The sequence below is a fragment of the Scyliorhinus torazame genome, chromosome 13 (genome assembly GCF_047496885.1).
Source record: "Scyliorhinus torazame isolate Kashiwa2021f chromosome 13, sScyTor2.1, whole genome shotgun sequence".
NCBI lineage: Eukaryota > Metazoa > Chordata > Chondrichthyes > Carcharhiniformes > Scyliorhinidae > Scyliorhinus > Scyliorhinus torazame.
In genome coordinates this window covers 35,392,785-35,405,073 of record NC_092719.1, presented here as the reverse complement: position 1 = coordinate 35,405,073, position 12,289 = coordinate 35,392,785, and the positions used below count along the sequence as shown (strand labels likewise).

At 46.6% G+C, this 12,289-nt stretch overlaps 1 protein-coding gene across 2 annotated transcripts in view; it reads right to left on the bottom strand.

Moving 5' to 3' along the window:
• Positions 1 to 12,289, bottom strand: part of fbxl13 (F-box and leucine-rich repeat protein 13) — a 444,736-nt gene that overhangs the window by 47,150 nt on the left and 385,297 nt on the right. The window contains exons 19-20 of one of the 2 annotated variants that reach the window (XM_072471332.1): positions 6,810 to 6,893; positions 4,808 to 6,110 (exon numbers count right to left, since the gene is read on the bottom strand). In XM_072471332.1, the coding sequence (XP_072327433.1) occupies positions 6,030 to 6,110; positions 6,810 to 6,893 (165 nt within the window). In that variant the 3' untranslated portion in view covers positions 4,808 to 6,029. Of the gene's footprint in view, positions 1 to 4,807; positions 6,111 to 6,809; positions 6,894 to 12,289 lie in introns of those variants that run through there. The other variant, XM_072471330.1, reaches the window with a different exon arrangement.

Genomic DNA, 12,289 nt, shown 5'->3' with positions numbered 1-12,289 from the left:
TATTATAAAATTAACCACCTTCAGTTCTTCACACAGTCCTGTTGCTTGCTTGCTGGCAGCTACAAATGAAGGAATCTCTCCTCTATGGTTTTGCTCCCAAAATACACATGTACAGGGAGTGTGACATAAGTGTACTTGCCGCGCTCGTGACTTGCTCTCTGCCACTGCTTCTGGTGGCAAGACTCCATCGTTTGTATTTAAAGGCCAGTGGCGGCCAGCATTCTTAAAAGCCGATCGCGGCTGTTGGACACTTCTCCTGTGATCGGGAATTCCGCGACTGATCGCTCCACGACCCTCCCGACACCTACCCACGACCCACCCGCATGTTGCGACCCGGAGTTTGAAAAACCCTGCTTTAAAAGACCTGTCAGCCCGCCCCAGGAGCTGCCAACCAATGGGCTGCATGGTAGCACAGTGGCTAGCACTGTTGCTTCACAGCAGCAGGGTCCCAGGTTCGATTCTAGGCTTGCGTCACTGTCTGCGCGGAGTCTGCACGTCCTCCCTGTCTCTGCATGGGTTTCTTCCGGATGCTTCCGGTTCGGTAATTTGGACATTCTGAATTCTCCTCTGTGTACCCGAACAGGTGCTGGAGTGTGACGACTGGGGGCTTTTCACAGTAACTTCCTTGCAGTGTTAATGTAAGCCTACTTGTGACAATAAAGATTATTATTACTATTAGAGAACCAACAGCTTCAGTCTCAGCCTCAACACTAGAAGTGGTTTTTAAAGTGCCATTACATTTTATTGAAATGATGTGGAGATGCCGGCGTTGGATTGGGGTGAGCACAGTAAGAAGTCTTACAACACCAGGTTAAAATCCAACTGAAATTTATCCCCCACCTTTTGGGTTGCATAGACGTTAGTACCTCTACCTCAAAGCCATCATTTAAAAAAATATTTGAATAAGCAGAAGTGCACTATGATCTCTATCAGTTGATCATATTTGAATCCTGACTTTTAATTGTACTTGAATTTGATTTTGTTCAAAGATAACGTTGTACTTCCTAGATTTTGAATGGGGCATTACTAGAGAAAGAAAGTAACTATATTGTGGCAAATTATTTTCACAACTTTGGAAAATCAGAATGGCTCCCCACTAATGCCACAGGTAAAAACTGCAGTCAGACCCAATCGTGCCATTGAACACCAATGTTCCTATTTAAATAAGGATCCCACTGGCTTCCTGCATGTTTCCTTGCCACCTGCTCAGAAGAGCAAGTCAAAATAGGTGATATGGGAATGAAACTAGATGCTGGCAAATAGGTTCAGTCCCCTGGATAATAGGTCCCCTGGATAATTTTAGCTGGTTTTCCACCTGGTTCTGCCAAACAGCTAGGATTAAAATCACCCTTTTGGCTTATAAGCCTATATCTTCCCCAGCAACAAAAACATTATTGAGTTCCTTTTTGGAAATATCTATGAATTCAATGTGTATTGGAATTAGTTAATCTTATTTAACAAATTAGCCAAACACTTGATACAACTAACTGCAAATAGAGTACATTAAATATTCAGACAAGTAATATAATAAAGTAGCACAATATTACTACAATTTTCCAAATATAATGTATATTCATTTCCCTAAAATTTTAGCCGAAAGCTAGGGGGCCGTATTACTAATGGTAACAAAAAAAAGGGGGTTTTTGCAGCTGGTCAAGAACTTCTTTTATTGATGTGTTGTGAATGATAATGCATTCTTATCAGAAATGTAGCATTTTGATGGTGTTTCTTTTATCTTTTTAGTGATTTAAAGGAATAAATAAGAATACTTTTTTGTTTTCATTAATTTTTGGCATTTAGAAAATTAATTTTTGAAAAAAATGACCAGGAATCCAAAGGGTGCGATCTAATCCAAAGGGCGCAATCTAGTCCTGTGTTTCCCGGCACTCCCAGCGACAAGAAACACCCCGCTATGTATCGGGACTCTGTTTCAATTTGGGGCCTCCGGAGGGCACTTGGTCCCGTTTCCTGAACTGAGGAACTCCGTTTGCTGGATCTCCTCAGTACAGGAAGAGGACTCGACCTGCCCCGAACCGACCCCTGAACCCTTCCCCCAAATGCCAAACTCACCTATAAGGAAGTCCTCAGCACCACCCGCACCCCATCTCACACGTGCAGGGCATCCCTGGGTCCAGTCTCCGCCACGGAGAAAATGCCATCCTGGCACCTTGTCACTGCCAGCCTGGCAGTATCCTTGCCAGCTGGTACTACAAGGCTGGCAGTGCCAGGGTGCCCAGGTGGCTCCAGCAGTGCCAGGGTGCCAACTGGGCCAGAGGACAAGCACTGGGGGCCTCCGATCTGGTGAGAGACCTCCACAAGTGCCATTCCATCTGGTCCCCGTTTGTGAGGAGTGCTTATTAGAGTAAAATCAGCTGCCTCACTCTAATATGCCGATTTGCAAAATAGTGATCTCACTCACAATGGGCGGGAATCAGATTGCGATGTCTCGCGAGATTACATTAGAGGGATCTCCCGGCATCTAGCGGCCACGCCACCTTTTGGGTGCAATGCGGCTGTAGATTGCACCAAACGTGAGACACTTCCGGTGGCGGCTATGAGGAAGTAGGTCGCACATTTGGCGGCTCCCGTTTCGGTCGGACTTTTGGACCTTTTCCCCCGACAATTTTGCGCTTTTGAGCACGGAACTGGAAAGCAATCGTACTCAGGCACAGGACCCATACAGAACTGTATGGACCTGAGAAGCCGGAGGGACCGTAAACAGCAGAAGAAGTGGTTGAGTAAGGGCACAGTGGAGGCTGTCTGTGTGCAGTCTGCACGTTCTCCCTGTGTCTATTTGGGTATCCTCCGGGTGCTCCGGTTTCCTCCCACAAGTCCCGAAAGACGTGCTTGTTAGGTGAATAGGACATTCTGAATTCTCCCTCAATGTACCCGAGCAGGCACCGGAGTGTGGCACCTCGGGGATTTTCACAGTAACTTCATTGCAGTGTTAATGTAAGCCTACTTGTGACACTAATAAATATTATTAAAATTTCTAATTTAAAGGATTTGTATGAAGAATCCTACTTTATACAAGGTTCCCACCATAGGGAATTGTTCTATTGAATGATTGGCTTAATTGGCATCATGTTAATTCATCTACTCCTGGAATGAAACTAAGCAAGTCCAATTCTAAGCATTCCTGTATAGGGTTAAAACAGGAAATGATGGAAAAACTCAACAGGTCAGGCAGCATCTCTGGAAAGAGTTAACATTTTGTGTCTGATATGGCTCTCCTTGGGATCTGGAGTGAGATAGAAATGGGTTTTATGCTGTTGAAATAAGGGGGGTGGGGAGGGTGATCAGTGGAGCAAAATAGACGCTCAGGGATGGGTTAGAGCAGTGTTTTTCAAACTTTTCTTTCTGGGACCCACTTTTGCCAACTGGCCGACCATCGGGACCCTTGCCAGCTGACCTTCAGGACCAACAACACGTTTGTTAACCCAGTCTATCCTGAGTCAAGGCAGTGTTTGAGGCACTAAAGTTTTCTTGCCCAAGGCAAGGGAGATAAAGTAAGTCATCTAGTTTTCCCGTTCTTAATCACTATCCAGTAGCCTCTGGTGCATTGAATTTATGTCAACATTGAGTGAGGACATGATCACCTCAGCCTGTGATGTCCTCACATCTATAAAAGTTCACTGTCCAGGGTCATGCATGAAGGACGGTTACTCATGAGAGATACACCTACAATTGTGAACTTGCATTCATCGTGGGACACTGCCTCAAGGAAACAAAGAAGTGAATGAAGAAGACTTAAGGAGAGGAGAACAAAGAACAGAAATCACTGGGAGAGAGCCATATGTGGTTCTTAGAAATAAAACAGCCATTAATCTGAAGGTAGTGCCTTAAAATTTTGACTTATAATTGCCTTAATTGCGATTCGATTATTTGATGCTGGTTTATTCAATTTCAAAGCACACTATTAGAAGCATGTTCATCAATATTGATAAATGCTGACAACACTAAACCTGACCCACAGACGACTGACAAACTAACTGTTCTGGTTGCCATTAATCAGGCAAAACGTTTTCTCAGATATTCTTTATCTTTTCAGATATTCAGTGGCATCGTGATGTGCTCATGTCTCCCCAACCAGAAGACATGTAGTGGAGACTGTTATCTCCAATAATGCAGCTCTTGCTACAATGGGAGCCAATTCCCTGCCACTGACTGCCTCCAAGGCATCGCTGACACACATGCTTCTGGTCCCTCAGCAGCAACCACACTGCAAGATCTGCAGAAGATTTTCAAGCTATTTGTCCACAAGCACTCACAAACACACGTGCACAGACACACACACGGAATCCCTGTCCAGGTTTGTGCTCACTCACTGAGGGTGTTACAAACTCTGACTCTCAAATCTGCTGAGTTTGGAGGTGAGTTCTTGATGGTTTCTTTCTGTATAATGACGGGCTCTTTCTGCTACAGAACGGTCTCCTCGAGGGTGAGTATGGTCTGCTTGACGTCATCCACCGGACAACTGTTCTGCATCTGGACTGCGAGACTTACAGGAAATCCATCAAATAATTGCTTCCTCTAGAGGACTAAATTGATGTTATTTTATTTTTTAAAAAATATTTTCATTCTCCTTTTTCACATTTTCTCCCAAATTTGCACCCATCAATAAACAATAATCAGTAACGAATATAATGTCAATCCCCATATCAATAACAACAATCCCATCCTCCCACCAATCCCCAAACATTAGCCTGCATGTTAACATAAACAAATGACAAAAAGGAATCAGGAATCACCCATAGTCACCCTCCCCCCAACCCTCCCAACCACTCCCCCCAACTAATGCTCAATGTTATCCAGTTCTTGAAAGTGCATAATGAATAATGCCCATGAATTTAAGAACTCCTCCATCCTTCCCCTCAGTTCAAACTTAACCTTCTCAAGAGTCAAGAATTCCAACAGGTCCCCCGCCACGCCAGGGCACAGGGTGAAGAGGTTGCTCTCCACCCCATCAGGATCTGCCTTTGGGTGATCAACGAGGCGAAGGCTACAACATCTGCCTCCGCACCCGTTTCCAACCCCAGCTGGTCCGACACCCCGAATATGGCCTCCCGAGGGCCCGTGTCCAGTTTTACATGCACCACTTTAGAGATTAGAATTGATGTTATATGCAAGATTTTCTCTGCAGGCTTCTGAATGCTGATGTTGGGAAACTCTGTGTTAACAGCCGATGGATGCAGAACACCATGATCCTTAGCTCCACGATACGTCTGACACCCATCGATGACCCACCTACGGGTCACTACCTGCACTTTTAAAAACCTTGGGTTAGAGGACAGGGGGAGATTAAATGATAAAGATCACAAAACATAGGGAATGGTAATTTAAAAAAAAAAAAAAATTTACGGGATGTGCGCGTCACTGGTTCGACCAGCTCTGGTTGCCCTTCAGAAGGTGGTGGTGAGTTGTCTTCTTGAACCGCTGCAGTCCTTGAGGTGTAGGTACACCCACATATATGGAGGGAGTTCCAGGATTTTGACCCAGCGACAGTGAAGAACGGTGATATATTTCCAAGTCAGGGTGGTGAGTGACTTAGAGGGGAACCGCCAGATGGTGGGGTTCCCAGGTATCTGTTGCTTTCGTTCATCTAGATGGTAGTGGTTATGGGTTTTGAAGGTCCTGCCTACAGCACCTTGACATCTTGTAGTGCATGTTGCAGTGCATCTTGTAGATGGTATGCACAACTGCCACTTTTCATTGGTGTGTGGAGGGATTGAATGTTTGTGGAAGGGGTAGCAATCAAGCGGGCTACTTTGTCCTGGATGGTGTCGAGCTTCTTGTGTGTTGTTGAAACTGCAAGTGGAGAGTATTCCATTACACTCCTGACTTGTACCTTGTAGATGGTGGATAGGCTTTGGGGGTCAAAAGGTGAGTTACCCGCCATAAATTCCTAGCCTTTGACCTGCTCTGGTAGCCACAGTATTAATTATGGCTAGTCCAGTTCAATTTCTGATCAATGATAATCCCCAGGATGTTGATAGTGGGGGTTTCAGCGATGGCAATGCCATTGAATGTCAAAGGGCGATGGTTAGATCCTCTCTTGTAGGAGATGCTCTTTCTTGGCACTTGTGTGGCGTAATAGTAAAAGCTGAAAGCTTTGGTACAGAGTTTATATTAATAGAGAATAAACGTCAACACTGTCTAAAAGCAAGCAGAATGTGTTAATAGCAGAAAAAGGATCAGCACTGTCTGAAAGCAAAACATGAGAACAAGATACATACTGGCACTTCGGGTGGGTGCGGATTCTGTTTTTATTTTAGACTTCCAACATTCGCTTTATTTTGCTTCTATTTTAGTACGTGGATGGAACGCTTATGAACTTCTCACATATGTAACCTACTGGTCTGAATTGCCTGTGTAAATTCACTTCTGAATGAACCATAAAATACCTGTCAGATGATTCATTTTGTCTTGAAGTGTACATGCATAATCCATCGTGATAAGGCAAATGTGACTCTTAATTTTTTTAAATTAAGGGACAATTTAGCGTGGCCAATCCACCTACCCTGCACATATTTGGATTGTGGGGTGAGACCCATACAGAAACGAGGAGAATGAGCAAACTCCACACAGACAGTGACCCGAGGCCGGGATCGAATCTGGGTCTTTGGTGCCATGAGGCAGCTGTGCTAACCACTGCGCCATAGTGCCGCCTTAAATTTGACTCTTTATTTATGAAAATCGGTTATATTTAAACATATTATTTTTAGAAAAGTATGATAATGAATCTTCCTATCAGGCATCAATTAAAGCTAAGTAGCAATATATTTCTGATAGCAGAAAATAATTTTTACCTGTAATCCAATGTCATTGACTGCTGAGCACTCTGCCAGAATTAACTCCTTTAGCTTGGCGTTCTGAGCAAAACCTCCGAAACCCTGTCAAAACAAATCAAAATTAAAAGACTGGTTGAAATATGTACACAGCAAGAAATCAGAAACCTTTGAGTTCCATTTAGCAACTTCCGGGAACAGAGACAACTGGACCTGCGAGGGACAGAAAAAGGTTCAGCACTGTCTGAAAGCAAAACATGAGAACAAGATACATACTGGCACTCGAGCAATGGGTTTAGTTTGAAAATAAATCCAGGAGGGAAATCACAGGAAAATTGTAAATTCATTGGTTTCTGAGAAGCTGATTTAGGGAGTGTGCTAAAAAGCTTAAACTATAATTTATAAATAAGTAGCTCCTTGGATTTCAGTAAAGAACACTAGCTGTAGGGAAGTAAAATTAAATCAAGTCAAAGTCAAATAAAGTAATAAAGTAAACAAAGTAAGATAAAGTTAGTGTAGGGGTAGCAAAGTCAAGTTGCCAGTAATTTATTCTATTCATTCTACTTACGCTAAAGTCGCCACACTACCAGAAGGATGTGGAGGCTTTAGAGAGGGTGCAGAAGAGATTTACCAGGATGTTGCCTGGCATAGAGGGCATTAGCTATGAGGAGCGGTTGAGTAAACTCGGTTTGTTCTCACTGGATCGACGGAGGTTGAGGGGCGACCTGATAGAGGTCTCCAAAATTGAGGGGCATAGACAGAGTGGATAGTCAGAGGCTTTTCCCCAGGGTAGAGGGGTCAATTACTAGGGGGCATAGGTTTAAGGTGCGAGGGGCAAGGTTTAGAGGAGATGTACGAGGCAAGTCTTTTTTACACAGAGGGTAGTGGGTGCCTGGAACTCGCTGCCGGTGGAGGTGGTGGAAGCAGGGACAATAGTGACATTTAAGGGACATCTTGACAAATACATGAATAGGATGGGAATAGAGGGATACGGACCCAGGAAGTGTAGAAGAATTTAGTTTAGATGGGCAGCATGGTCGGCACGGGCTTGGAGGGCCGAAGGGCCTGTTCCTGTGCTGTACAGTTCTTTGTTCTTTGTAAATGTAACAATTAGTTTTTAGAGTTACGGAAAGGCAGGTCATCTCAGGCAAGTAGAGTGTATATCCTGTGGTATGTGTGAAGTCATTGACACATCATATATCCCAGACAAACACATTTGTAGGAAGTGTCACAAGCTGCACAAGCTTGAGTTCGGAGTTTCGGAACTTGATGATGGCTGGAGTCACTGTTGTGCATCCGCGTGGCAGAGGACTACATGGATAGCACGTACAGGGAGGTGGGTACATTACAGATTAGAAATGTACAGCCAGAAGAGGGAATGGGTGACTGCAGGCAATCATAGAGAACCAGGCAGGTAGCACAGGAGGCCCCTGAGTCTATCTAGTTTGCTAATCATTTTTTCATTTTGGAAGCTGATGAGAACAATGGCTTCTCAGAGGAGTGCAGCCAGGGCTAAGCCTGTGGCACCACAGGCAACCCAGCTGTACAGGGGAGGAAGAAGAATGGAAAGGATTTAGTGATAGTGGATTCCATAGTCAGGGGATCAGACAGGCATTTCTGCGGCAATAAATGTGGCTCCAGGATGGTTTGTTCCCTCCCTGGTGCCAAGGTCAAGGATATCATGGAAAGATTGCAGGACATCCTTCGGGGGAGGACGATCACCCAGAAATCATGGTCCACTTTGGTATCAACAACATAGGTAGGAAGAGGGAAGAGATCTTGAAAGCAGGTTCCAGGTAATTAAAAAGAAAATCAAAAAGCAGGACGTCAAGAGCAATAATCTCAGTATTACTCTCAGTTTCATGTGCAAATGAGCATATGAGTAAAATTATATGTCTATTAAATACATAGCTGGAGAAATGGTGTTGGAGGGAGCTCATCATATTTCTGCAGCATTAGAATCAGTTCTGGGGCTGGTGGGACCTGTACAAGTTGGATGACTTCAGCATTCGCTGTTTCGGGTGAGCCTTTGTACTGCACCCAAGACAAGGGTCAAATGTGCCATAGCTCACCAGGCCACCCAGCATGTGCTGTTACAGCGGCTTCCTTGCAGCTCAATTCCACACACCCCTGGAAGGTCTGCTCACAGGACCCTTCAGTTGACCCATGGCCTCATGATTGTTCCCTTCGAGAGGTCTGAGGGCTAAAAAGGGTGGCTGAGATAGATGCCTATCTGTCGCACTGAGTACAGCGAAGCTCGTGTGGAGTCATGTCCAGTGTGGGGGATTGTAAGGGATGGAGCTCAGTGAGAAGGTGAGCACATCAGTCATTAACCATCGTTGGGATGCTGGACAGGTTGAACAGGCAATGGGCAAGGCTTGGACAGGGGTCCTTAATGGTCACTTATTCTCTTTCTTCCTTTTGATTCATTGCATTGATCCAACCATGGAGCCTGTCAAGTTAGCGGCTCACTAGTCGTGAGACAATAGGGATGCGTGCCAGCATCAACATGCGGCCGTGCAGAGGAGCAGATCGCTGAGGGCAAAATGGTGGCAGGACCTGCTCAGCTGCCGGAGGTTGGGCCACAGAGAGTGGTCGCTCAGATGCAACATTACCGGTCCAGGGTTTACTGACTTTGGATGACGTACCTGTAGATGACTAAGAACCAGTTCAGGAGGAGACTCCGGATGTCCAGGTACACTGCCACTCACCTTTGCCAGGTTCTGCAGGAGCTGGCATCACATGGCCACCCACTGAAGGTCATAGCCACCCTAAATTTCTATTCCAGTGGCTCATTCCAGGGTTCCACTGGTGACCTTTGTGCCATCTCTCGGGCCTCCGCATATAAGTGCATCACGGAGGTCACCAATGTACTCTTCATGAGGGGATATAACTACATTAATTTTGACTGGGACCAAGCTGGAGCCATAGGGTTCGCCCAGATAGCTGTTTTCCTATAAGTGCGGGGAGTCATTGACTGCAAGCACATGGCTCTCTGTGTCTCATGGCGTTATGATGTCCCCTTCATAAACCGCAAGCGCTGACACACCCTGATGTACAGGTCATCTGAGACCATGCCAAGCACTTTCTGCAGGTGTGGGCCAGGTTCCTGGGGAGTGTCCATGACAGCTACATCAGTGGTCGTTCTCAGATACTGAAGGTACTTGAGGGAGCACAGTTGCTACAGAGTTGTTCCTCGGAAGGGCATGGCTAATGTGACCGCAACCCGGAAGGCGTCTTGGTCATCTGTGTCGTCGGTTTGGATGTCGTGATGTGGAGGCTGAATGGTCTGCACGTTCCTGCGTGGTTGTCGGAGATGTGGAAGATCAACAGGTTGAGCCGCTTGACAGTAGGCAGCGTAGTGGCCCATCTTGCCACAGCGTAGGCATTGTCGGGTTTTTGCAGGACATTGCCCTTTTAAATGTGCAGCTCCACAGTTGCCGCACGTCATGACGTCCGTTACGCCACTGCGCATGCGCAGTTCGGTCTTGCGTCGAGCGCGCCTGCGCAGCACGTCCCTCAGTGTTGCCGTAGGTTTTGGCGCGCACAAACACGGGAGCCTTAAAAAGCGCGCAAAACGGCCGCCCTCGTCCGGGCTGCGGGCCGGGAGAAACTCGATTGCCTGGATGCGTTCGGCCTCGTGGGTGGCCTTGCTTGCCGATTCGATCGCGTGGGACCACCTCCGCGCCGATTCGGTCGCCTGAAATTGGGCATAGCGGCTGGTCGCATTTTCATGCAGGACACAGGCTTCAACTGCAGATGCTAAGGTCAGGCCTTTAATTTTTAAAAGCTGCTGACGTAGGCCACGGGAGGCAACGCCAAAAACGATCTGGTCCCTGATCATGGACTCTGAGGTGGTGTTGTAACCGCAGGACTGCGCGAGTATGCGGAGGTGCGTCAGGAAGGACTGAAAGAGCTCATCCTTACCTTGCAGGCGCTGCTGAAAGACATACCTCTCAAAGCTTTCATTGACCTCAACGTTGAAGTGCTTGTCGAGCTTGAGGAGGACCGTGTCATACTTAGATTTGTTCTCGCCTTCCGCGAACACCAAGGAGTTGTATACGTCGATGGCGTGCTGACCTGCGGTAGTGAGAAGCATGGCAATCTTTGTTTCGTCCAAGGCGCCCTGTTTTTCATTGGCTTGCATGAACAGTTCAAATCGCTGCTTGAAGAGCTTCCAATTTGTGCCCAGGTTCCAGCGACTTGCAACAGCTGCGGTTTGTTGAGGGTGTCCATGGCTCAGGATGGCAGATTTGCCGGTAGGTATCGATTCACTCACTGGTACCATGGGTGCTCTGAGGTACAGACGAACCAACACGGTTGCGATTGGTACAACGCAGTTTTATTCCAACTAACTATTTACACATCTGACTTGGTACTCAGCACGTTGTGACTGTGTGAGTGTCTTGCTAATGAGGTCCTGGCCCTGTGCTGTCTCCAGATGGACTGGCCAGGAGGTGTCGTGTTTCTTGTCTTATACTGTGTCTGCTCTTGTCTGTGATTGGCTGTCGTGTTATGTGTGCTAATTGGTCTGTTGGTCTGTCTATCATTATGTATGTGTTATGATGTATGTTTGAATATCATGACTGCATGGACCTGAATGGAGCGGTGAGCTTGGGATACCCTGATAATGTCTTGCTTCAGTGATGAGCAGGACTAGGGTGGGCTTTCAGACAGAATGGGTATGATGGTGCTATCCTCCTCGGTGTGTGGGGGTGGAGCTGTTTCGATCCTAGGAAGGGGAGGGTCAGATGGGTGGAAAGCCCCGGGCTATGCACCAACTGATCCTCCCTCTAGTTGCCCCAGGACCCGAACTTGGTAAAAGACTGGTCCTATTTGATGGACGACAATCCCAGAGAGCAAGTGAGCACCATCGTTGGAGTTACAAACGAGTACCGCATCGTCAGATGCGAAGTGTCAAAGAGGTCGACGTCGAACTGGACAATGCCATTGCAAATCTTGGTTACGGCACACCTTTGAGCTGATATCCGGTAGAATTGAACCCGATCGTGTACGAAGCCTATGACCTATTAACATCTCAGCAGTGGCGACCCCAGTTACTGCGTGTGGAGTGGTTCTGTACGAAAATATAAATCTTGCCAGTCTTGTGTCCATCAAGCCAGACATCTGTTTCTTGAGCCTCCGTTTAACCACCTGCATGGCCCTTTTGGCCAAACCATTCGATGTCGGGTGGTATGGAGCGGTGCGGACATAGTGAATCCTGTTGCTTTTTGCGAAAGCGGCAAATTCTTCATTTGTGAAAGGGACCCCATTATCGGTCACGAGCACCTCAGGGATTCCGTGTGTGGAAAAAGAATTGCGCAATCACTCGATGGTCGCCTGGGAAGTGATCAACGCCATTTTTGGGACCGCCAGCCGCTTTGAGTAGGCATCCACAGGATGAGAAACATCGAACCCAAGAAGGGACCAGTGAAATCAGTGTACGTGAGCCCAAGAGCACCCCGACCACTCTCAAGTGTGTAGGGTGATGCCGCAGGAGC